Source organism: Podarcis erhardii (genome assembly GCF_964252035.2).
Source record: "Podarcis erhardii genome assembly, chromosome: 5".
NCBI lineage: Eukaryota > Metazoa > Chordata > Lepidosauria > Squamata > Lacertidae > Podarcis > Podarcis erhardii.
The window spans coordinates 77,537,999-77,564,621 of NC_138509.1; the positions used below are offsets into that span (position 1 = coordinate 77,537,999).

General features: G+C 43.2%; 1 protein-coding gene across 6 annotated transcripts in view; it reads left to right on the top strand.

The window, feature by feature from the left end:
• MED12L (mediator complex subunit 12L) overlaps positions 1-26,623 on the top strand; it is a 178,267-nt gene that overhangs the window by 129,404 nt on the left and 22,240 nt on the right. For all 6 annotated transcript variants that reach the window (XM_081862060.1, XM_081862061.1, XM_081862062.1 and 3 more), the window contains 16 exons: positions 922-1,042; positions 3,630-3,725; positions 6,003-6,116; positions 7,343-7,545; positions 8,824-9,012; positions 9,956-10,030; positions 10,160-10,350; positions 10,927-11,088; positions 13,411-13,522; positions 15,999-16,088; positions 18,299-18,408; positions 18,881-19,016; positions 20,362-20,523; positions 22,450-22,818; positions 24,968-25,124; positions 25,885-26,114. In XM_081862060.1, coding sequence (XP_081718186.1) covers positions 922-1,042; positions 3,630-3,725; positions 6,003-6,116; positions 7,343-7,545; positions 8,824-9,012; positions 9,956-10,030; positions 10,160-10,350; positions 10,927-11,088; positions 13,411-13,522; positions 15,999-16,088; positions 18,299-18,408; positions 18,881-19,016; positions 20,362-20,523; positions 22,450-22,818; positions 24,968-25,124; positions 25,885-26,114 — 2,517 coding nt within the window. The remainder of the gene's footprint in view (positions 1-921; positions 1,043-3,629; positions 3,726-6,002; positions 6,117-7,342; positions 7,546-8,823; positions 9,013-9,955; positions 10,031-10,159; positions 10,351-10,926; positions 11,089-13,410; positions 13,523-15,998; positions 16,089-18,298; positions 18,409-18,880; positions 19,017-20,361; positions 20,524-22,449; positions 22,819-24,967; positions 25,125-25,884; positions 26,115-26,623) is intronic.

The following is a 26,623-nucleotide window of genomic DNA, read 5'->3' on the forward strand; positions in this document are numbered from 1 at the left end:
TATCCAATCCAAAGTTTATTGGTCAACCAAGTTCAGGTTATAGCCAAAAAAATAAATAAAATAAAATCAATTTTTTTAAAAAAATGAGGAAAGAAACAGCAAACAGATTTTAACAGACAAGTGAAGGTAATAAAAACAGCATAATAAAGCCCGTGCAATGAAGCACATATAATACACAGAACATGCAAAGGTAAAATCATGCACATGAACAACTAACTATAAATGGTGGTTTGGTATGAAAGGGGAAGTATGGAAATTGCTGAAACTCACTGAAAGAAAAGAAAAGGCAATATGTGCCATTTCCAGGTAGGGTTGGTAAAAATCTTTGTCTGAAACCCTGGAGAGCACCTGTCAGGAATTGCATTAGACACAACTGATAAAATAGAGCGACGGCCTGACTCAGTATAAGGCAACTTTCTGTGTTCTATGTGAGAGGAAGATATCCACACTCCTAGGGCTCACTCACGTAATTCTAAATCATGGTTTCTTGTTGTGTCTGAACCAGTCCCCAGCCTTTGCCACACACACACACACTGTCTTTTATGCATAGTCTTTTTTGTTTTATTTTTCCAAAAAAGAAACGAAAACAAATACAGCCAAACAGTACAAACTACAATCATAATAAATCAAGGCAACATGTTTTGTACATACAAATGAGGGAAAGGGGATGGGATGGCTGATGATCGAGATTCCAGAATAACCTGGTGCTCAGACATTCAAGCAAACAGATCTGTATAAAGGGTCCAGATATCAGGTAATTCCCCCGTCTTTCTTGTGCTTGTGGGAGGCCACCTTCTCATTTGCTGCCAGCTGAGTCATATGATTGTGGGAGTGGATTTCTCCTTTCAGTATAGAAGACACAAACTGATTAATTAGAACTGCTTAATTAGCAGAATTTTTGTCCTTTTTTTGCCCTTTAAGGTGAGTGACCTGTCGTTCCATGATTCATTGGCAACCTTTGTCGCAATCCTCATAGCCCGGCAATGTTTCTTCCTAGAGGATGTTGTTCAGCACGTTGCACTTCCTTCTTTACTTACAGCGGGTGAGTTGTCGGTGATATCTTGAAAATCACACTTTGCTCTTCAAACTGGAAGGCAAAAATGGCTCCGTGTGTGGATGGTAAATCATATAAAACCATTTTCTGGAATCTAGGGATTTTTCTTTTTTTTTAAAGCATAGATAAGCAGGGTGCTCTAAATGTGTTTGGCCGATTAAGTGTGGTGGTCAGGGATTTATATAGCTGGGGCTGAATTGCAGTTATGTAGGACTAAAAGACTCTGTATATGCTATTCTTATTAGATTATGCATTCTTCTCTATTCCTGCAGTCTTCATCCTTTTCCCACCCCACACTCCTTCCTTCTTTCTATCTTCCCTTCTTTCTTGGACTGCAGTCTACACACATTTACTGGGGAGCAAGTCCTCTTCAACTTTGCTGGACTTACTTCTGAGTAGACATGCCTAGGATTGCACTCAAAGCATCAAAAGCCAAGTGTGAAACCAACAACCACCACCTTTCCCTGGATATCGAAAGGTGCTGCTTTGCCCTGCTAGATTAGGCAAAGTGGATGATAACATAACCGAAAAGCAAATCTGGAGGCCAGGAGTCTCTCCTGAGCAAAAGTTGTTTTACTCACTCTTCAGTCGAAGAGCTCACCAGTAGTACGATTTTGTATAGACATTGTGACAACAGAATGTTGGACTGAATGGGCCATTGACTTGATCCAGCAGATGATTCTTATGTTCAGTACTGGAGTAGTGGTAGTTTAAGATATTAAAAACCAAGCAGATAGCCACCCAAAAGCCCCACAACTTCCTGGTTGTGGTGAGGGTGGAAGGACAGAAACATCTGGGATGGCTGAAACGGAAATGGGGAGCAATGGAACTACGCCAGTAAGCCACTTCCTGTTCTGTCTATATAGCTTGGTGCTATTTTGTTTTTAAAGCACTTTGTTTCTTCATTGCTTGCTTGCACTATAAATCCACATTATGACTCCAAGCCTCAGTTTTGGGGAACAATGGGTAGCACTTCTGTTGTCTTCTGCTGCTTCTGTGAACACACCACAAGCTGAGTTGAAGGCCAGAGTTCGTTTGGGTGGGCCTGAGAGTGAGGGTCTTGGGACCTCAGGTGTTTGTTCCAAAGTCCATGGGAATGGGGTCAATGTTGTCCTAACTTCTGTAATCAAGCATTTTTGGCCAGTTTGCTACCAGGCAGGTACAAGGTTCTTGTGTTAATTCACAAAGCCCTAACCAACTTGGCCCAAAGTACTTGAAGAACCTTCTGATCCCTTATTCTCCACTTCAGTTATTTATATTGTCTGATGGAGCACTTCTTATGGTTCACCACACCCCTGAGGTTTGGCTAGCCTTTGTTAGGGACCAAGGCTTGAGTGTGGCAGTCCCTGTACTGTGGCACTTCCTGCCGCTAGAGGAATAATCCCAGTCATCTTTTACACGTTGACTATAAACAGTGTTGTTTAGACAGGCCTTTGAAATTTGAATTTCCTTTTATCCAAACAGTATTTATGGATGTTTTTACTAATGCGTTATTTTAAGTTTTTATGGTTGTTGCAATTTTTGCATGGTGTACACTGTACTGTATTTTTATGACAGTTTTACAAATATTTAAAATATAAAAGTAAATTATTTCTGCTGGTTTTGGTTTTCTGCCAGCATGTTGCAAAGTTATGAGCTGTAGTCATCTTCCCACACTCTGATGGCATTACATTATTATGTTTCTGGAATTTTTGGCTTTTTCTCAGCTTTGATATTATTTGTGCTCGTCATCCAGACAAGCTTTTTTTTTTTTTTTTGACACTTTTTTTCCTGACACTTCTTATTTTCCCACAAGTAAATCTTGATAACATTCTCTTCTTTTACCCAGTTAAGCTGCAGAAAAATTTCATGCTCACATTTTTCATATTTCTCATTTTCTTTCACAAGCTGCCTTGTCAATATGCACCTGCTAAACAAATCCAACATTTGTGTGTGTGTGTGTGTGTGTGTGTGTGTGTGTGTGTGTTTTGCAAATAAAACAATTGTTAGATAGAAAAAGTTAAGAGAGCAATGCGGTATTGACTAAAATAACATTTAAATGAAAAATTGTTTGGATCATTGTTTTGCAGAGCATTAATATTTTTCTCAGTATTGCTGTTCAAGCTATTACTTTCTATGTTTGCTTGATAAAAGTGTTATGAATTACAGTGGTGCCCCGCAAGACGAATGCCTCGCAAGACGGAAAACCTGCTAGACGAAAGGGTTTTCCGTTTTGGAGGTGCTTCGCAAAACGAATTTCCTATGGGCTTGCTTCGCAAGACGAAAATGTCTTGCGAGTTCCTGCGGGTTTTTTCCCCTCCCCCCTTTTTCTAAGCCGCTAAGCCGCTTATCCGCTTATCTGCAAACCTGATAAGCCACTAAAAGCCGCTAAGCCGCTAATAGCGCTAACCCACTAAGCTGTCAATGGGCTTGCTTCGCAAGACGAAAAAACCGCTAGACAAAGAGACTCGCGGAATGGATTCTTTTCGTCTTGCGAGGCACTACTGTAGATTAAAACTTCTGCTCAGATAAAATATTAGGAATCAAATGCTAGTTTCCAGTACTGTAATGATTGGTCCGCATCCTTTTCCCACAGCTTGTGGAGATCCAGATGCTGAGCCTGGGGCAAGGATGACGTGCAGGCTTCTCTTCCACCTCTTTCAAACACCTGAGGTTTCCTTGCTGCCTACTGGTAAATACTTCAAATCTATTTCCAGACCTTCCGTCTTGCCTTTGTGTTCCAGTTTCTCAGAGGAATTTTATAATGCTGACTCCAAAGGTTCGCTTGGCAAAGGAGAATGGGAGGCTATTTTTATGTTTATGTTTTTGTTTTGATTATGTATATTGTGTTTTTTAAAATTGTGATTCTGTGCTGTGAACCGCCCTGAGATCTATGGGTAAAGGGCAGGTGGCGCTGTGGTCTAAACCACTGAGCCTCTTGGGCTTGCCGATCAGAAGGTCGGCGGTTCGAATCCTCGCTACGGGGTGAGCTCCCGTTGCTCTGTCCCAGCTCCTGCCAACCCAGCAGTTCGAAAGCACAACAGTGCAAGTAGATAAATAGGCACCACTGCAGCAGGAAGGTAAATTGCGTATCTGTGTGCTCTGGCTTCAATCATGGTTTTCCATGGGCCATAAGCAGTTTAGTCATGCTGGCCACATGACCTGGAAAGCTGTCTGTGGACAAACGCTGGCTTCCTTGGCCTGAAAGCGAGATGAACACCACAACCCCATAGTTGCCTTTTACTGGACCTAACCGTCCAAGGGGTCCCTTACATTTACCTTTTTACAAATTTAACAACATCATCAACAACAACATTCTATTTGGAGTAGGGCTGCTGAAATTAATGAACCTAGGTCTGAGTATACACAATACGCCTAAAGCTCATTCTTTCCATCAAAGAATTCTGGGCACTGTTGCTTCTCCGTTTTTTTGGGGGGGGTGTGTGCTTTGAATGTGTTTTAAATGTGTAGAGTGTATACAGAATAAATTAGTCATGTTTATTCTCTTCGGGGTGTTTACTGGGAGTTGGAATAGCACTGGATAAAATCCTATTTAAATTGACATTGCTGAGACACAGACCTATAGCCTTAAACAGCCATTTCGTTCAAAGGACCACCTGGTATGTTTCTTTGGAAGCATATTTCTGCTTTTTCTTTATAACTCTCTGATGTGTAGCCCCTTTTAGCCCTTAAGTCCTTTTATAGGAACGTTCTGAAAAGATGGTGAGAGAATTCTGAGGTGAGTTGGTTGAAGAGATTCAAGAAAAGAGTGTTAGGCCATGTAGACACATAGGATTTGAAACAATCAGGCCTCGTTTCTTCACAAAGCACTTTTTTACATAGCTCTTAATATACGCACCTTTGCACGATAGCATTGCCAAAAGCGAGAGTTGCTATCCATGCTGTATTTACATACAGGTGCCTGTGTTTATGAAGCAGTATACATTGATGTACTCCACTCAGTCAGTCTATTCATGCAGGCTAAGCACTGGCAGAACATCATTAGACGCTCCCCAATAGGAGGGGACCAATGAATGCAGCACAAAGCAGACAAAAAACTGTTCTTGTAGAATGCGCTTTAGATCAACCCACAGTATGGGACAGGGATGAAGTGGCGGCCATGTTGTGTGTACATCACCCCAAAAATGTGCCCGCATCCCACATGGAATGCACATTATTACACTGTGTGTACACGCCCTTAAAGATTTGAGAGACGAAAAAGAGACTGCAAAGATGACAGTGATTGTGAATGAAAATAACAGCAGAGCAGTATTTTTTAGCCCTCACACAGCCTGTGAGTGACAGACCAGGACTCTGTGGCAGCAGCCAGGCCTCTAATTGATAACCTCAAAGATAGCTAATTTATTTGATTTCATCCCACCCTATTTGTTGTTCAGACACTAATTTTGAACAGTATACTTAGCTGAATTGTTCTTGCTTCCTTCCCTTCTCCTTCCTCCTTGTTAAATAAATCAGAGTTTGTACTATTCAATTAAGTTGCCCACTGCCTTCCCCCTTGCATCCATTCAGGGAAAACTGGATGAAATGTTTGCACTGCAGTTTAAATCCGAGTCCCACTGCCCTCTAGAAGATAAGGGGGAGGGGGAGTGCGCGCACACACTTAACTTTTAAAAATTGCATTATATCACAAAATCATGCTGCATGAACCACACACTGGGTATTTCAGACTGCATACTGAAACTAAATCGATACTTTCCATTGACAGTGTTTGAATATTGAATATGCACTTGCTTCTATAGTGTGTGATGTGGCCTTGGGCAGGAATGTGTGTACATTGGGCCATTTGTTTTAAGACTTGTAGTATTGATAGTATTGACATCCTTGCACTTGCACCACAAGATAGGTCCACCGCAGTGTTTAGAAGCCTAGTAAAACTAAGTGGGGAGAATAAAGCCAAGTTCTCTAAAACATTGACAATTAAAAAAAAAAGCTTGTTCTTTTTCTGCAGGGAAATCTTTCCCAGGAATTCGTTCATCTTGTGATCGTCACCTCTTAACTGCTGCTCACAACAGCATAGAAGTGGGTGCTGTGTTTGCTGTGCTGAAAGCGATACTGATGCTTGGTAAGATCACATTTAATGTTCTTCATTTCATGGTTAGGCTGCAGCCCCTTACCAAGTTTCCTAGGAGAAAGTTCCATTGAATTTGGGGGACTCTTACTTGTCAGTAGATATGCTTAGGCTTGCCCTGTGAGGCTGAAGTCTTACACACTTACATGGGAGTAAGTGTCATCAAACTCAGTGGGATTTACTTCTGAATAGGCAAGCATAGGATCCTACTAAATTTTGATTTTGATTTTGACTGGCTACATTGTCTAGAGCGTGGGTCCGTCCGTTCCCCCAGATGTTGAACTCGCATCAGCCCCACCCAACATGACCAGTGATCAGGGAAGATAAGGGACCAGAAGTGCCCCACCCCTGAGCTCCAGTTATATCTTAAAATCTGATGTTTTAAGGATTAATCTTACAATAGATGAGGCGTTTATATTAAATTCTTCTATTTCCTGCTACCCAGTAGGTGTAAAAATTCAGATTCAGCAGGATTGCTTAGAATCATAGAATCGTCGAAGTTGGAATAGACCCCAGGGTCATCAAATATACTCTCCCCAGCCCCAACCCTCTTAAAACCGTGGGTAGATGAAGGGGATGCCTTCTCAGGGTCTGTCAAGGCAGGCTAGTGCAGGACTCTGAAGCTTTGATGGTATTCATTAATATCATAAATATTGTATTAGCTCATTATTTTTAATGTTAAGCCTAAAGTAATAGTTAATGATGCTGCAAAGTACACTAAGAATGCAGGTATCTCAGCTAAAGCATCCATGACAGGTGGCCGTCCAATTTCTTCTTAAAAACCGCCAAAGGAAGGAGAGTCCACCACCTCTCATGGGAGTCTGTTCCACTGCCAAACAGCTCTGACTTTCAGAAAGTTTTTTTCCTGAATGTTTAGTCGGAATCTCATTTCTTGTAGCTTGAAGCCGTTGCTTCGAGTCCCACCCTCCAGAGCAGAAGAAAACAAGCATGCTCCCTCTTCCATGTGACAGCCCTTAATATATTTGAAGGTGGCTATCATATCTCCTCTCAGTCTCCTCTTTTCCAGGCTAAACACACCCAGCTCCTTCAAGCACTCCTCATGAGGCTTAGTTTCCAGACCCTTGATCATCTTGGTTGCACTCCTCTGCACACGTTCCAGCTTGTCAACATCCTTCTTAAATTGTGGTGCTTGCCCAGGTTGTTTTTGATAGTTAAACAGTAATAATACTCTTCATCTTTGTGCTGCTTCTACTCCATAGGTGATGCGGAAATTGGAAGCAATAGCATGCCCTCCTTGAAGAAGTCAGATTACTCAGTGCGAAGATTACTAGGTGACCTTAATGAAGATGAGATATGGGATGCCACCTCACATTCTTTGAAATCATGCGGAAAACCTTTCTCCATAGAAACTGCAAGTCTCAGTGAATATGCTAGATATGTACTAAGAAGTATATGCCAGCAGGTAGCATAACCCTTTGTTTTTCTCTGTTTATTTGTATATATGAATTTGTTTTTCCAGAGTAATCATTGTTGCCATATTCCAGGGATGCAAAGACAGTCATGACATGCTTTCATAAATATAGGTGGGTGATGGGGGTAGAGGAAGGTAGCTGGGGAAGCCATTCAACCCTGAAGATGACCTGGGCCAGCCACACCACCTTAGCTTAATCTTCACAGGGTTTTCATGAGTATAAAAAAGAGAGAGGGAATGAATAAGCCATCTTGAGCTCCTTGGAGGAAAAGTTAGAGCGTGAATGTAATAAAAAAAGGTAATATGGATTTGGTTGTTAGGGCTTCCAGGTCATTTCCTCCTATAAACTTGTATACACTGTTGGCAACTATGACATCAAGTGATGACTCGTTTGTGAATGAGCTGTCATAGATTGATCTGTCCAGACTGACTTTTATATTGCCAGATATCTATCCAAGGTTCCCATATTTTGGCTGAGTATTCAAGGGATGAAGATAGAGCCATGCACACATGTGAGAACAAGTCCACACTCTGGCCATTTGAAGCCTCTTGGAGTACACTGGACCGCACAATGTTACCTTAGTTAAGCAAAAATGAAACAAAACACATGGTTTCTTAGGGGCAGTGGAAGCTGTGACCTGTGACAGGTTTACCCAGCCCCCCAGCCTCATTGATTAAAACCGGAAAGAACAAGCCTCTAGCTGTGCAGCTGATAGCCTATGCTATATTCAGGAATTAGCTGCACAATTCAGGTCTAGGCACGTTAGATTTTATGGTTGTGGCTGCCATGTAAACTTTGTGCCCATGCTTGAACTTCTCAACAGATAGGAAAGCTGTGCAGGTGTGGTTGTGATCCCACCATTCTTGTCCTCCTTGTGTCATGAAGTTTTTCTCAAACATACAATGAGTATAGTTGTGATTACAGCTGGAATTCGTTTGAGAGCTTAGCTTAACATTGTGATTTCCTTTTTAAAGAGTTCCTTGAGTATTCAGTCAGCGGCATGTAAATGCTCTTGACGGAATACCTGAGAGTAGAACCAGAAAAAAAGATTGTCTTAAAAGAAAAAAAGTTTATATTTAACTAAATTCTTCCTTGTTAAATATTTTGCAAAATGGACTTGGATTTAATGTAAAGTATAGCTTTTTCACAGTGCTAGCATGAGTCTGACTCATCCTGAACAATGTTGATTTTTTGTTATGCGTTACAAGCAAAACAAACAAACATTGCCTTTGCTGTGATTAATGTTCAATTCAACTTTTTGTTGATAGGAGTGGGTGGGAGAACACTGCTTGAAAGAACCCGAAAGACTGTGTACTGACAAAGATCTTATCCTGGACCCAGTCCTTTCAAACAAGCAAGCACAAAAATTGTTGCAACTTATCTGTTATCCTCATGGTGTTAAAGAATGTGCAGAGGGTGACAATCCTCAGAGACAACACATCAAGCGCATTCTTCAGGTAACCAGACCGAAAAAGGCTTTGTATTTGATGTTCTTTCCTCTTGCTCCCATCACATGTTAGACCCTTTTGTCCCTGTGTACATACTGTCCCTTGTAAAGTGATAATATTAAGGGAGAGCGGGATTAAGTCTTTCCTGCCAGCCACAAACCCTTCTGCTACTGAAGCATACGCTAGCCAGAAATGTAAAGTATGTGTGCAGCTTGTGTATGGAGGGAGGCTCCCTACAAGATTTCTGCCTGCCTGCCTGCCTGCCTGCCTCATTGGTATGGCTTCTTCTTGTGGTCACTGAATGTAGGGACGCGGGTGGCGCTGTGGTCTAAACCACTGAGCCTCTTGGGCTTACCAATCAGAATGTCAGTGGTTTGAATTCCCGCGACGAAGTGAGCTCCCGTTGCTTTGTCCCAGCTCCTGCCAACCTAGCAGTTTGAAAGCACACCAGTGCGAGTAGATAAATAGGTACTGCTGTGCTGAGAAGGTAAATGGCGTTTCCATGCACTCTGGTTTCTGTCACAGTGTTCCATTGCACCAGAAGCAGTTTAGTCATGCTGGCCACATGACCCAGAAAGCTGTCTGTAGATAAACGCCAGCTCCCTCAGCCTGAAAGCGAGATGAGCACCACAACCCCATAGTCGCCTTTGACTGGACTTAACCTTCCAGGGGTCCTTTACCTTTTTCTTTTTTTTTACCTTTACCTATAACGTGTAGTTCTGCCCTTAGTCAAGATCAGCTAAAAGCTATGTTTTAAGGTGGGAGTGAAATCAGGAACAGGCTCTTCCACAAGGCCCCCTTCCCTTTCCCACCAATCCCATCCGTACGCAGGAAGAATGAACAAAATGAGCCGCATCCCACATGCATGTAGAAAAGTCAGTGATATGCAGGCAAGAACAAAATTGCATTCCATGTTTAATGGTGACACAACTATTTGTCATTCTTTGCACAGAATTTGGATCAGTGGACTCTCCGCCAATCGTGGTTGGAGCTTCAGCTGACAATCAAACAGTGTATGAAGGAGCCTGTGAGTATTGCCTTGCATACATGTTTCATTCAATAAAGTTTTCCTTTTTTAAAAAAACCCAAAATAAAATAACCTAGTGTGTGAGCAAAAATATCATGAATGTGCTAGTTTACTTATGTTTCACTGTAGGGTTCTGGGTCTGTGGCTGAAATGAACAGCTTGTTGGATAATATTGCAAAGGCGACGATAGAGGTGTTTCAGCAATCCGCTGATCTAAACAATAACTCTTCTAACTCTGGTATAGGCCTCTTCAGTCCAAACTCTGTTGGAAACGCTGACACACATATTACAAGGCAGAAAAGTAAAAAGACATTTCTAAGGTAATGTTCTCTGCCTGAATGGATAAAGATGAAATTAATCTGCTCTTTTTTTTGACAGGAATACTTGAGAGGGTTGTGAGCGTGGAGGGTTGCATTTAATAATAATTGTGGTGTTAATTTCAAGAATCCAAAAGCCAGTAGTCAAAGCCCAGAAAAGTCTCCCCAGATTTGTTCTGGGCTCAGAAGTTCCAGTGCATGTGCAGAGTTTCTCTGTGTGTGAGAATTTCTCACACACAGTTTGGTTGATCATGCACTGTAAGCACACCAGCAGGTATAAACATTAGTTCTTCAGCTGCAAGGAATGGGAATTTCTGCATGCTCAGGTCCTCCATGTATGCATCAAAAAGCACACAAAAAGACTTTGGGACTGGGATGTGGAACTTCAGCTCACAACTTGCTTAATTTTAATATTAATTTTATATTGAACTGTATTGACTTAAATCTACCTACCTGCCTTGTTTTAAGTAGTTTGCAAAACCTGTATCTCACACACATGCATATAGTGCTTTGAAGGAAAAAACCTGAGAATACTGAGTAATATTCTGTTGAAATGTCTTGTATGTTTCATGCTTTTAGTTCTTCTGAGAGGCGAGGCGCTTGGCTAGTGTCTCCCCTGATCGCGAAGCTGCCTACCTCTGTTCAAGGCAGAGTCTTGAAAGCAGCTGGAGAAGAGCTGGAGAAAGGCCAGCATTTGGGATCGTCTTCAAAGAAGGAGAGAGACAGGCAGAAGCAAAAGAGGTAGAAATGATTTGGGGGGAGAAATGCTGCAACTTTTTACTGGGAATATCTGATGCAGAGACTGGCTAGGGAGAGTTTGTGCTTTTATTACAAGTATTCCAATCCTGCTTTTGTAAATTGGACATGTTTGTGCACTCAGTCAAAGTTTGTTTTATGAAATAAGCCTGCAACACTCTCTCCCCCCCCCCCCCAATACAGTTATTATGGGAAAGGTAGGTTGCGGTTTGGTTGCATATAGGAAAAAATGTAGCCCATAAGCAAGACTATGTTTTCCTTCTTAATGCCCCAGTTGTTGCTCTGGAAACAGTACAGTTTAAAAAAAATGTGTTAAAATTTACTGAAAGTAGCACCACAGCAGGATTGATTCTATTCATCATTTCCAAAAGAAAAAAACTATTTTTAAAATGATCCTTACTTCTCGCCCTCAAATAAAATGATCTCTTTCAACAAATAGATGTTTACTTCTCATATGGGATTCTGATTAGGTGTCAAGAAATGACATGCTCAGATGTGTGCATGAATACATATGTTATTAGATGTTTCATAATAAACTATAGTGTTCAAATTCTCTGCATGAAATTGCTTGTCTATATTCAAAAGCCTATATAAAAAAACCCAACATTTCCCCTTTCTTTCCTTTCTTTTTTCCCTGCATTCCCCACTTCATGGCTGAAAATTCAGATCATACTTTCATTTTAACTGTGTTGATCTTAATCTGCCTTAAACTAGTTCTTGGTTGTCCAAATACCTTTACTTTGCTTAATTAGCAATACTGAACGATACTTCCTGATAAGCATTGTAGCACTCCATTAAAAGTGCAATGCTTTAGGCTTCCTGCAAACCTGAATAGGATAAGAATACTGCACATTCCTCTAGCTTTCATTAAAGGCTGCTTTGGAAGTGCCACACCAAAAGGAGGGTGATGGAGAGAGCAGAGAGTGCCAGTGTATTCTTCTGCATTGTCCGAAGGAGAACTTTCACATCTTCTTTTTATAGATAGCTGTGGAAGATATGGAGACAGCTTTCCCCCTCTCAAAGGATAAGGGGATGTGAGAGTTCTGTTTCTGATTAGACAGGAAGTGAGCCATGAACTTCTTCATCCTCCTCCAAAAGAAGCTGCCAGCTTCAAAACCATCACACATTTTACACGAATGTGTTGGCCTCTATTTATACCGTTGTCATGATGCAATGATTTTCAGATTCCCTACCCTCTCGGAACACTTTCGGCACTGATCTGCACACCACGTACCACCTGCATATTGCAGAAGAGACTTAGGTGTGTCCTGTGGTGCACTTTTGTTTAGCTAGGGCACCTATGCAACATTTGCAGAGTTCCATATTATGGAAGAATATAAGTAATGTTCTTTTGAAGAGATGCTTGCTTGTCATAAGGAGGGTCCCTGTGGCATCAGACCCATGGTCCATTTAATCCAGTGTCCTGTTTCCTATAGTGACCAACTAGATACCTCTGGGAAGCTCACAAGCATGGAAGCAGCACTCATTCTCCTGCTGTTGCTCCCCAGTCGCTGGTATAGAGGCATACTGACTCTGACACCTAGAATTTGAAGGTAGTTATCCTGACTATAACTACCTTATAGTTGCTCATATACCTTATGAGCGGGTGGCGCTGTGGGTTAAACCACTGAGCCTAGGGCTTGCCGATCAGAAGGTCGGTGGTTTGAATCTCTGCGACAGGGTGAGCTCCCGTTGCTCGGTCCCTGCTCCTGCCAACCTAGCAGTTCGAAAGCATGTCAAAGTGCAAGTAGATAAATAGGTACCACTCCAGCGGGAAGGTAAATGGCATTTCCGTGCGCTGCTCTGGTTCGCCAATAGTGGCTTCGTCATGCTGGCCACATGACCCGGAAGCTGTACGCCGGCTTCCTCGGCCAATAAAGCGAGATGAGGGCCACAACTCCGAGTCGGTCACGACTGGACCTAATGGTCAGGGGTCCCTTTACCTTTACCTTTAAGGTGCGATAAACCTTTACCTCATCCTGACTATCTGAATAATAGACTTACCCTTCATGGATTTGCCCAGCCCCCACCTTCAATGCCATCTCACCACATCTGTGGCAGCTGTTACCAATATTCCCGCTGATGAACTCCTTGGGAGCTTCCAGGGAAATCCATGGTTTTAAGAACCTCTGTCCTAATGTTTGGCTTTCAGCGCGTGAGTGATTTTTAGCTTGCAAAAACAGCGATAACAGTGCACGTGAAGAAAACCCTGCTAGGGAAAGAGTAGACAAAGGGAAGGAAGGGATTGGAGACAGGAAATATCAAAGTAACACTACTAATTGAATCTTGTCTCTGCCTCTTTTAAAGCATGTCTCTTTTGAGTCAGCAACCTTTCCTTTCTTTGGTACTTACTTGCCTTAAGGGACAGGATGAGCAACGAGAAGGGCTTCTAACATCTCTACAAAATCAAGTTAATCAGGTAAAAATAAGCAGATAATTCTGTGCTCTGCATCAGATGAAAATGAATTATACTAATGGACTCTGGCACATGGGAAACCACATTTGAAAGGTCATCCGTGTGAGTTTCAAGAACATAAATGGAGAGAAATGACAGAAGGTTTAGCTGATTTTTTATTTAAAAAAACAACACAAAATCATCTGCATTAAAAAAAAAGAAAAATGGCAAACTTTCTCAGATACCTAAGCAGGAATAGAAGTAATTGCTGTTGGCAAAGTGACCCATTACATTGAGCTTGCCTTGTTGTTTTGTATTGCATCTGCAACATCTTCACTTTAGGTACTAAGACTATGCACACATTACTGTTTACTCTGGCTCCAGCGCTCTCCCACTGCTGATGTCTGAAGCCAAGTTACCCACAATCTATATGTATCCTATAGTTTCTTGAGAAGCACTGCTGTTAGATGTGTTTTCCCTCAAATCAGGCTCAATTTGATCTGAAAAGACAAGCAGTGAACACTTCAGATATTTGCTGCGCCCTTGCAGTCTTCACTGAATAGGAGTTGTGGGGAAAGTGCAGATACAGGGAAACAAATTGGCTAGTTTGCATCGAGTGAATACATCTCAGCTCCCTCTCTGGTGTGTATAGCAATGTAAAAACGTGACTTGAAATGCGGCAGGGGAAAATGACCTTACTGCATTTCAAGGTCCCTAATGTGCACATAGCCTAATACCAGGCTACAAAATGCAACTTTAAGTGAGATCAGTGACTTGCGTGGGACTTTTTATTTCTATTTCTTGGAGCACTAGTCTATCATGCTATATAGCATAGGTCTGCTCTTAAAACTTCCCACAGTTCCAGTAATGATTTGCTGCATGGCACTGCAAATTTGGAGTTCTGAGCATCCGAAATCCAGAACCCACTGACTCACAAAACAGGTTCTAGAATTCTTTGGATCCTGGCCTAAAGCACATCAAGGCATTGGCTACACATGGAGGTCAAGGAGATGGTCACATTCTGATAGAATGGATTGTACTATTTCAGACTGAAGTTGGGGAACATCAATTTTGATCGCTCTCCCATGTAAAAAATAAATTATCTGCAGGTGAGAGTGGGAGAAAGGCTCTAGCCCAGTCTGATCCCTTTGCACTGACTTTTTACTTGTAGGGAGTGTTGTTTATGTGTAGATTTTTTTTTTTAAAAAAAAGACTTCCACAACCTGCAGTCCCTGTGGGTGTGGTCCAGACAGGCACATTTTAGTCTAATACCTCATTCCCACCTCATTCTGCTGGATGAATAGACTAGGCCTAATGCGGGGCATGTTGCCACTTCAGTTGTTAATACAGTAGTTTGTAAGATAGATTAGAAGGTGATAGAACCCAGCATTTGACCCTTGATTTCAGTGCTTGATTCCTATGCTGCTATCATGACAGGTGAGCCACTTAGTTTTGGTATGTCCCCACAACCATCCTAGTACAGTCGGACCTAGGATCCCAAACGCCTTGGTACTCAGACGTTTTGGCTCCCGAATGCCACAAACCCGGACGTGAGTGTTCTGGTTTACGAACGTTCTTTGGAACACCAACGTCCTACAGGGCTTCCGCGGCTTCCGATTGGCTGCAGGAGCCAATCAGAAGCCGCAATTTGGTTTCTGGACGTTTTGGAATGGACTCCGTCCGACTTCCAAAGTACAACTGTAATGACTAGGTAGAAGAGCTATGTACACAGAGCATAGAACTCTTATTGTTGTGGACAGATACCTTATTGCTTCCCCGCTCCTCCATCTGTGTGTAACTACAGTACTACAAGAGCAGCTCCCAGGCCACTGTAAAACACATAGTTAGCATGTAACAAAATTCATTTTAGATATGGCTTCTAACTATTCCATTTTCTGACACTTCCCTCCTCCATTTCTGTTTTGGCTGCCTTCAATCCTTCCTCCTTCCTCCCAGTACTTCTGGTGCCTCCCAGTACTTTAATCTGGATCTGAGATATTTCTTACTTTACCATCCTTGCAACTTTGCTTGCAATCTGTAGAAAGTATTAACAGTCACTGAGAGAAGCTACCTGTAGAGTGTGATTCAGAGGCTTCCCTTTCTCACCTATCAAATGAAAGGAATTTGTGTGCTCAGTGGAAAATGATGACCTTCTCACAGGCAACTTTTGGGGAGCCCATGCATGTGTGGAGTTTCACCCAGAGGAGAACGTATTTGCAAGTGGCTCTTCTTTTACCTGCTAGATAAGAGGACAACTCTTTCTTTGAACGGCTCCACAGACGGGACTTCATAAGTAAAAATAGCACCAGTTACATTGGGCAAGAGAAGATGCAGGGTAATAAATTATAGCAGGCAGAAATTTAACAACAAGCAAAATTTGTGAGAAGTATTTCATAGAAGTGGGTGAAGATAGTTATATATATATAAAATGTTGACCAGGAATGAGTAATGTTAAGGTTTAAAGTAAACATGCTCCAGTTAATCGGATTTTTGTCCCTAGATATTAAGCAACTGGAGGGAAGAGAGATACCAGAATGATGTTAAAGCTAGACAGATGATGCATGACGCTCTGCAACTTCGTCTTAATTTGGTGAGAAAAAGGCACAATTATCTGTTTAGACTATTTTTATGTCATTCCTCAGTAAAACTGCTCCTAGGGTTGCCATATTTTGAAGAGCAAAAAAGAGAACACATTTGCCGACTTCTACTTTTAACTATGGATCTCTATGACGACTCTCATTTTACATAACTATGAAAAAGAGGATGTGTCCTGGGAAAAGAGGCCAAATGGCACGCCTAATGGTTCTGTGCTGAAACCTGCCCTCCAATTTCTTTACCTGTTACTTGACCTTTTTTGCAGCCCACTTTAGAATTTCAGTTTCCCTTGTCGCAGGATTGAGCTTACTTTTATTGTTTCCAGGTAGCCACGGGTGGTATGCATGTACTTTTTCTTCCCGTTAAACATTTATTCAGTGCTCTGTAGCCTCCCTGGCTGCCTGTGCTTCCTGATCTGGGGGGGGGGAAAAAAAAAAACACCCTATGGGAGAAGTTCTCACGGAAATAGGAAGATACCGCAAGGGTCATCTAGTCCAAAACCCTGCAAGTTATTTTCCTGAAATGTGATATTCATATCCGTAATATATATAAAAAACTGCATATTGAAACTGGAAAATGAAGAACGTGTAAAACCGTTACACATTTGTGGGTCCAAGCACTTAATATGAGAGAAACTCCGAGGCTGTTATCTAGCACTGATGCAGGCAGAGAGATTAGAGTGCAGCAAAACCCTTACGGAACCCCACTGTGTTCTATGTGTCTAGCATAGCACTGTGTAACCAAGACGGTGCTGCGCTAGACACAATGCAACATGGCAGCTCACCAGTCATTTGAATCTCATGTTACATTCTGATTTTGGCCACGCCCTCTGTACAGACCCACCTCCACATCTGTGGGGGGGGGGCTGCTAGGTTGTTGTTTTTTAAGATGAAGACCTTCCAAGGGATTGGCCGCTTAATGGCAGCATATTCACAGTATGATTCTGTGACTCAGGAGGGACATGTCAGCAGAAGGATGGCTACTCCAGAGCCACGTATCAAGAGCTGTTTGGCATCTCCAAGGAACTGAGACCAATAGGGACATACTAGGAATCAATATAATTAGGCCATAAGCATAAATAAAGAAGAGCACAAAAGGCTTGAACTCCCTATGTAAAAAAAAAATGTCGATTTTATTGCATTAGCCGTGTGGCCATAGCATAATATACATAGAAATAACAACATAAAATGGGGGTGGGGAGGTAAAAGTAGATGTCGTCCTGGGCGAATACTTTGAAAAAATGGGGATAACAAAAGTAACAGGGGATTTAGAACATCGAGTGACAGAGAATACAAAAACAGGTTCGATTGTGCGGCATATCGACTACAGCTGTGGTATTAAAGAAGAAGTTGGTGCCGCTTTCCTCTTCATCACACTAAGCAGGAAGTTAGCTGTCATCTCGGTAATCTAACAGTCAGAATCCTGCAGAAGAAGGGACACTATCCAAGGCTGGATTGGGAGATGAAGCTTGTTCACGAGAGGAGTTAGAAACCAAGATCTTTCATCTGTCCAGTTGGTACAGAAGAGCATTACATGATCCATAGTCTCCAGAGCCGTGCCATTGCAGGTGCATGTTCTATTTGCGATGGGAACTCTGGAATAACGACCCAACAAAACTGCTGTAGGAAAACAGTTGAGACGGGCACAGGTAAAGGCCCTTCGCTTAGCCTCCGAAGGAATTGTGAGGCAGTATAGAGGGATCCCTTCAGGGGGTGGAATAGCTAGGGCTAAGCCTGAACACGGCCCTCTTGCATGGGAAGCTGTGTTAGAGAAGTCAAGTTGCTGTAGCTTCTTTTTGATTGGAGGAAGGGCCGCCGGGCTAATACACTCTAAGTTAAAAACAGTTTTGCGGTTCAAATTGAGAAGAGAGCGGAATTTGAGATTAATTGTAGTTTTCCAAGGAGAATTATGAATGTCTCTTAGGATCAGGTTGGAGAAACCACCTCTAATTTGAGCATCTGATGCTAATAGGTGGGAGCTATAGGAAATGGCTCGACTCCATGCTCGTTTTTCAATTCAGGGCTGGGCGAACTCAAGTCGTAGGGCTGCACCTGAGACACATCTCGGGACGCCGGAAAGAGATGTATATTTGATGTATTTACGTGTTCGCAATTAATAAAAAAATAAAAAATAAAAATAATTAAGCAGAGCACAATGTCCATCATGTTTATCTTCAATATTTTTCCCATGTGGTTCTCATTTTAGGTGGGTGGAATGTTTGACACGGTGCAGAGAAGTACGCAGTGGACCACAGACTGGGCACTTCTGCTCCTTCAAATAATAACATCGGGAACCGTTGACATGCAAACAAACAAGTACGTCTGCACCATAAATAATGCAACATTATTCCCCCCCTGTGCAGTACCAAAGTTGCTAAAAGGGTCTCTGATAGCTCCCGCCATACTATTTTCAAGAGGAATCTTCTGGAACTTTGACTTGATGAGGTCAAGTTCAAAGATACTAGGGCCGTTTCAGACACAGCCAAGAAAACAAGTGTTTGTTGGCTGGAGGTGTCTTACTCCTGCTGCAGTTGGAGGAAACCGCAGCGTATCTTGAGAAAAGGGCCATGCATTTATTCAGACTTGAGAAATGGAAATGGAAAGTGCCACAGTGAATCAAAATAGCAGGTGGGGTAGGACCTCCTTTCAGAGACTCACACAATCCAATTTCGATCGGATTATGACGTCCTAGAGAGGAATAGTAAACATTTGGCTAAATGGAAGAACATTATTTTATTTCTTTTGCTCTTTGTGGTGTAATTCACTGCTTTTTTCTTAATGTTCATAGTGAATTGTTCACAACTGTACTTGACATGCTGAGTGTGTTGATCAATGGAACCTTAGCTTCTGACTTATCAAATGCAACCCAGGTGGGGTCTGAAGAGAACAAAAGAGCATACATGAATTTGGTGAAAAAGCTGAAAGTAAGTCTCCCGTCTGACTTCTGAAATATGCTTTTTTCAAACGAATCACTTTTCTAGGAGTTCCCCCCACCATTTATGTGTAAAGGAGGAGTATGTAGATACAAGGAAATAAGGGAACCATGTACTAATGAATAAGAATTAAGAAACAGGACAGAAAGGCTTGGTGCACAAGTCATTTGCTAGCCTGGTTAAGAGATCAGGAACAAGCACACAAGAGAGGAGGCAGAAGGAGAAATTGCATGAGCCTGTAGCCATTTCCCAGTCTTTTAACATATGCAGTGTTGCATCTATATTAGCCAAAGGGATCTAGACTACCGTATTTCTCGCTCTATAAGACGCACCAGACCATAAGATGCACCTAGTTTTTGGAGGAGGAAAACAAGAAAAAAAATATTCTGAATTCCAGAAGCCAGAACAGCAAGAGGGATCTGGCTTCTGGGATAGCCTCTTGCTGTTCTGGCTTATGGGATAGCAATGCGCAGCCTCTCGCAGGCAGCGGGAGGAAGGCTCCCCCAAGAGCCGCACTCCCTTTAAAGAGTGTGCGGAGCGTGTCTTTAAAGGGAGCACCGAGCAGAGCCTCCCGCCTGCATTCGCTGCATAAGATGCACACACATTTCTCCTTACTTTTTAGGAGGGGAAAAGTGTGTATTATAGAGCAAAAAACATGGTAATTAAGAGATGTCACTGACACACTCAATTCTAAATGGATTACTTCAACAAACAAAAATCACTCCAGTTCATTTCCACAGAACATGTGGAAATGAAGCAGCCATGCCTGATGTGGAAAAGTCTACTGTGTGTGTGTGCAAATATTTTTGTAACTGGGATTCCTCCAAATAGGAGCGTATGCCCCTTTGCCTGTTAGGCACTGTTTATCACAGATGCGGTATTTGGGTGACAACAATAGCTCATGCCTTGCAGGGAAATCACCCCAGGTTCAATGCCCAAAGAATATGTAGAACCACAGCAAGTCAGAGTAGGCAATTCTGGGTTAGCTGGACAAATGTCTTGACTTGGTAGACACGATAGCTTTCTGTCCATGGTTCTCTGGCTTGGCCCAATATGATATGCTAAAACTGCAGATGATTCCCCACCCCTTGACGCCATTGCTCATCTGTTCTTTAGGCTTCTACATCAACATTAAATGCAGATTTCTATACTTAGATTTTTTTGGGAGGGGGTCCCATCAGATGAGCGGAAATAGCTTATAAAGCACATTTTAAGGCACAGCGAAGACTGTGGAATAAAAATAGTAAAAGTACAGGGAAATGACTCATAATGAAACATTTCTGGTCTGCAATTTTGAAATGCTTCCTTAACATTTGTCCTTTTTACCCCCTTGCAGAAAGAACTGGGAGATAAGTGTTCGGAAAGTATTGACAAAGTTCGTCAACTTCTTCCCTTGCCTAAGCAGATGTGCGACATTATTGCTTGTGAGCCTATGGGATCACTAATTGATACCAAGGGAAACAAAATTGCTGGATTTGACTCCATCGATAAGAAACAGGCAAGAATAAACTTTACTTTTAAGGGGTGCCAACTTTCTCATGCATATGACAGCCAAAAGATAACTTGGTGGCCCTTTAATCAGATCCATTCAACTCATTTATTCACAGAAGGCCGTGAAAGTTTTTCTTTTATGTTGTTATTACAGCTTCTACCACATTCTGCAAAGCAAAGAAACAATTCTCTGCCCTTTCTATTAGGCAACATTCCACTTAATAATAATACTTGTAAAAATGCATAGTGCTTCCAAATATTCAGAGAACTCTGCATGCATTACCTAGTTAGAAATTCTTAGAAGAACTCTATAAGATGCGTTAATATTATCAGCCCCTCTAATATAGATGAGAAGAGTGAAGCTGATTGAGTGACTTATGAAGGCCACCAAGTGAATCCATGTTAGAGGCAAGATTTGGACCGGGGCTTTGCTTATTTGTAGTTGAGTGGATTTTGGTACTCCATGGTGAATCTTCTATACTCAAAGGCAAATCTAAACCAATTCTGTTTGGATGGAAAGCCTACAGAATTAAATAGGGGTTGCTCCCAGATAAGAGGGGTTAGGAATTCAGTCTAAGAGGGTTGTTGGCATCTGTCTGTCTCAAGAAATAAGGAAGTACACCTCCGGGGGTGAAATCAAATCACTGTGTTAGCAGCACTGAGGTGACCTTCCAGGGGCACAAGCCTGGCAGTGTATACAGGGGCGTAGGAAGGGTTGTGTGGAGGGGGCAGGCTGCCCTGGGTGCCAATCGGGGGGGTGACAAGATGGTCCTTGCCTCCCCCCAGCTGTAGAGCAGCTGAGGGCACGCACAGTCTGTATGGGCTGCTGCTCTCGCACGGCGTCCATATGAGCGGCAGCCCATATGGACTGCGCATGTGCGGCAGCCCATACGGTCGTCGCACATGTGCAGTCCATACAGGATGCCGTTTGCACGGCGTCCGTACGGCAGGCCGCACATGCGCACTCCGTACGGGATGCTGCTCGCGAGCGGCAGCCCATATGGACTGCGCATGTCTAGCATTCTGTACAGAGTGCGCACGTGTGGGATGCCGCACATGCGCACTCTGTACCGACTGCCCTGCCCCAGGTGCCGGAGAGGGTTCCTCCGCCACTGAGTGTATATGGAGGTCCTGGGCTGCCCAGACAACAAGACCAGACCCCACCCTCTTGGCCTCTCTGATGTGGTCCAAAGGAAAGCAGGGCAATATGTTTGGCACCAGCTTGGCTGCAGGAGGAGCTCACTCTGTCTGTTGTCTGAAATAATTTAAAGCAACTTTTGCATGGCACCAGTTACAGATAGGTAGCCGTGTTGGTCTGCCATAGTCAAAACAAAAAATTCCTTCCAGTAGCACCTTAAAGACCAACTAAGTTAGTTCTAGGTATGAGCTTTCGTGTGCATGCACATTTCTTCAGATACACTGAAACAGAAGTCACCAGACCCTTCTATATAGTGAGAAGGTGGGGAGGGGTATTACTCAGAAGGGTGGTGGGAATGGGGAGGCTTCACGTTGCTATCGCTGAAGCCAAGGAGCCTGCATTCGCTCCATAGGACGCACACACATTTCCCCTTAATTTTTGGAGGGGAAAAAGTGCGTCCTATAGAGCGAAAAATGCGGTATTTTATCTAGTTTTTAATTTTGGAGAGTTTTTATTTTACTTATAAAAATATTTGTACAGTATACCACTATAACATAAAGAACATCAAATCATTTAACAGCAACAAAAACATAAAATCTATTGAGGTGTGATTGACATTTAAAACGGGTGACATCTTTATTTTACATTACTGATAAACCATAATCCTCTTTTGACTGTTCTGTGCGTAACTTTCAATAGTTCACATTACCGTGTGTGCTGCAACTTTATTTTAGGCTACATGAAGTTTAGGTAAGAAATGTCAAATAAAAATTATCCCTTTACATTTTTAAACAGGGGCTTCAAGTCTCAACTAAGCAGAAAGTATCCCCGTGGGATTTATTTGAGGGCAATAGAAATCCTGCTCCGCTATCCTGGGCTTGGTTTGGAACTGTCCGTATTGACAGGAAAGTAATAAAATACGAGGAGCAGCAGCACCTTCTCCTCTACCACGCCCACTCTAAACCCAAGCCCCGAAGTTACTACCTCGAGCCTTTACCTCTCCCTCCTGAAGAAGAGGAGGAGGAGGAAGAGCCATCTACCCCTGCGTCTCAGGAACCGGAAAGGAAGTCAGCAGAGCTGTCAGATCAGGGCAAACCTTTAGCAGATGAAGAGAAGAAGGCAAAAGGCAAGAAGCGAAAGACAAAACCAACTTCCAAACCTGATGTAAGCGATTAAAACTTGCGGCATGAAAAGGAATCTTTACCTCTTGAGTGGGAAGGGGACATCCAGACTTGGGTTTGACTCCTATTGCTACTTAGGAGAGGCAGGAACAGCTGCCCCCCCAGTGGAAGGTGTTTGTTAGTACAGTGGTACCTCAGGTTAAGAACTTAATTCGTTCCGGAGGTCCGTTTTTAACCTGAAGCACCACTTTAGCTAATGAGGCCTCCCGTTGCTGCTGCACCACCGGAGCACGATGTCTGTTCTCATGCTGAAGCAAAATTCTTAACCCGAGGCACTATTTCTGGGTTAGCGGAGTCTGTAACCTAAAGCGTCTGTAACCTGAAGCATCTGTAACCTGAGGTACCACTGTATCTGCCTTTTGTGTTGATTAAGTCTACCTTAGAACATGCCCCTGGCGATACAGAGGGATCATATGGCAGACGAGCGAAAGCAAAAAGTATTTCCTAAAGACAGAAAATTTTGAAACCGCTTCATGTACTTAGATATACAGTGGTGCCTCGCAAGACGAAATTAATTCGTTCCGCAAGTTTTTTCGTCTTGCGAGTTTTTCGTCTTGCGAAGCACGGTTTCCCATAGGAATGCATTGAAAATCAATCAATGCGTTCCTATGGAAACCGCCTTCAGACCAGGTCCGGGGACAGTCTGTCCCCCGACCTCTTCTGAAGGCTGGGGGGGGGGGACAAGGGCTTTTCTTCCCACCCCCAGCATTTTAAAAAACCCCGGGACAGCAGAGGACTTCTCCGCTGTCCCGGGGTTTTTTAAAATGCTGGTGGGCGGCAGCGCTGCCGCCCACCAGCATTTTAAGATCGCCCCGGACAGCGGACTTGCGATTTTAAAGCCCCCGGGAAGGCAGGCGGGGGGGGGGGAGCAAAGACTTTTGCCCCCCGCCAGCCTTCAGAAGAGGTCCTGGCGAAAGTCTTTGCTCCCCCCCGCCTGCCTTCAAAAGCCGTCCGGGAAAGCAGAGAAAGCGCTGCGTTTCTCCGCTCTCCCGGGAAGGCAGGCAGGGGGGAGCAAAGACTTTTGCCCCCCGCCGGCCTTCAGAAGAGGTCCAGGACTTCTTCTGAAGGCCGGCAGGGGGCGAAAGTCTTTGCTCCCCCCCGCCTGCCTTCAAAAGCTGTCCGGGATAGCGGGAAGCGCTTCCCTGCTATCCCGGACCGCTTTTAAAATGCTGGCGGTGGGGAGCAAAGCCTTTCGGCCCCCTGCCGGCCTTCCTGGACCTCTTCTGAAGGCTGGAGGGGGGGAGGCTTTGCTCCCCACCGCCAGCATTTAAAAGAGGTCCCCGGAGATTTCCCGCTGTCCCGGGGCGATTTTAAAGCCCCTGGGAAGGCAGGCGGGGGGGAGCAAAGACTTTTGCCCCCCGCCAACCTTCAGAAGAGGTCCTGGACCTCTTCTGAAGGCCGGCTGGGGGCGAAAGTCTTTGCTCCCCCCCGCCTGCCTTCAAAAGCCGTCCGGGATAGCGGGAAGCGCTTCCCTGCTATCCTGGACCGCTTTTAAAATGCTGGCGGTGGGGAGCAAAGCCTTTTGGCCCCCGCCGGCCTTCCTGGACCTCTTCTGAAGGCCGGGGGGGGGAAAGGCTTTGCTCCCCACCGCCAGCATTTAAAAGAGGTCCCCGGAGATTTCCCTATGGGCTTGCTTCTTGCGAAGCAAGACCATAGGGAAATTCGTCTTGCGAAACGCCTCGAAAAACGGAAAACCCTTTCGTCTTGCGGGTTTTTCGTCTTGCGAGGCATTTGTCTTGCGGGGCACCACTGTATGGTGGAATAATCATTAGCATGAGACATTCCTTAGGACAGCTAACTTGATTTCTTCACCATAGTTTCATTCTCTGAAGCTTTTATGCACAGTGTGAATTTGTCGTTAAGTTGCCCACACAGCAGGCCTTTGATAACATTATGACCTGACATGCTGTATAGCATGCAGAAAAAGTATAAAATAAAGCACTGTCGGACAGCCAAGAAGATGTCATATTTAGTTTATCTCTGCCGGGTCTATGACTGAATCAGTTTTGTATTGTAAACCACAAAAGGACTTGTCATAAATGCTTTAATAGTTCAGTAGGAAAATTGGCATTGTTTATGAAAAAGTAGGGTATGGATGCAAATAACGTTTAACTTTTCCTGTTTCGCTTAAGGATTACCCTCAGAACAATGTATATAGAGTCCCTCCCAACTATTCACCACTTCCATCTCAAATGATGCACCACCCCCAGTCTGCTTTGTGGGGCTATAATGTTATGGGGCAGCCCCAGCAAGCTGCTTTCTTCGTCCAGAACCAGCCTCTTCCACCAGGTAGGTCTCTGCTTTGTAACGGGCACCAGAACCTTGCTGCATCATACAGAAGCAATATTATTTTTTAGTCCCCCCCCCCCCCATTCTGCTATCTTCAGAAGGCAGTCATAGTTATGCAAAAGGCAGAAAGAAACAGAAAACAACAGTTAACTGTTGTTAATTATGGTTAAAAGCTGCTCAACTTCAGGTTTTTTTGTTTTTACTTTGCTATTTGAAAAAGCTCACCTTCCATTTAAATGTCTTGGTAGGATGACGTATCTCTAAGCATTTGGATGCTATAGAATTAGTATTTCTGCACTTTGGCAAAGTACACAAGAAAATAAAACTTATTATTATGCATTATATAGTCATTAGGATTGTAAACAACCCCCACCTCATATCTATCTATCTATCTATCTATCTATCTATCTATCTATCTATCTATCTATCATCTATCTATCTATCTATCTATCTATCTATCTATCATCTATCTATCTATCTATCTATCTATCTATCTATCTATCTATCATCTATGGACTCAGCTACATTAGTCAAAAAAACATTTGAATTCATTATAAACATGTAACACCAGATGGCGCCAGAGAGAAAAGAAATTTTTAATGTGATTTTTACATAGCATTTTTTTCCTTTTTGTTATAACGATTTAATTTCTGACTTATTTATAGCGTTTTCTTCCTGTGTGTTGATCTACCCTCTATCTATCTATCTATCTATCTATCTATCTATCTATCATCTATCATCTATCCCATTGCGTTCACAGGTGGCTCCAGATTGGACCCTGCCAACTCCTTTGTCCCAAGCAACACAAAACAAGTGCTGTCTAACATGCTGCAGAGGCGTTCTGGTACCATGATGCAGCCACCATCAATTCACGCAATTGCTTCGCAGCAGCAGCAGCAGCAACTGCTCCAGATGAAGCTACTTCAGCAGCAGCAGCAACAGCAGCAGCAGCAGCAACAGCAGCAGCGGCTTCTAAGGCAGCAAGCCCAGGCAAGGCCTCAACAGCTGCTTTCTTCATCTTTCATTTTAGGAATGCGCTGATCCAGCTGAGCCTCTACTTGATTTAGGATTGTAGGGACATAAAACCATACCCAGAACCCAAGTTAGGCTTCATGCACAACATGCAACAAAATCGTAGAATCCTGAGGTGGTAGTGTGAGCTGTAACATTTCACTCTGTGGATTGGGGTGCCTGTTTCATTCCCCAAGCAATATATTCCCTGCAATTCTCCCTGCAACTGCACCCCCCAAAAAACTGGCATATTAGAAAGGAGTTTCTGCTCTGCCTGCTATGCAAGTTTGCCGCTTGCTGGAAGGTAGATTAAGAGCCCATTAGCAAGGACTCTCATTCCAAATGTTTGAAAACACTGCTGCAATCTGTTTTTTTGCTAAGGTAGTCTTATTTGTTTATTTATATACTTTGTGCCTGACTGTGGGTTTTGTGTTTGCTTATGAGACCACATACATCAATGTCTTCAGTCCCCTTTCCTAATGACACAC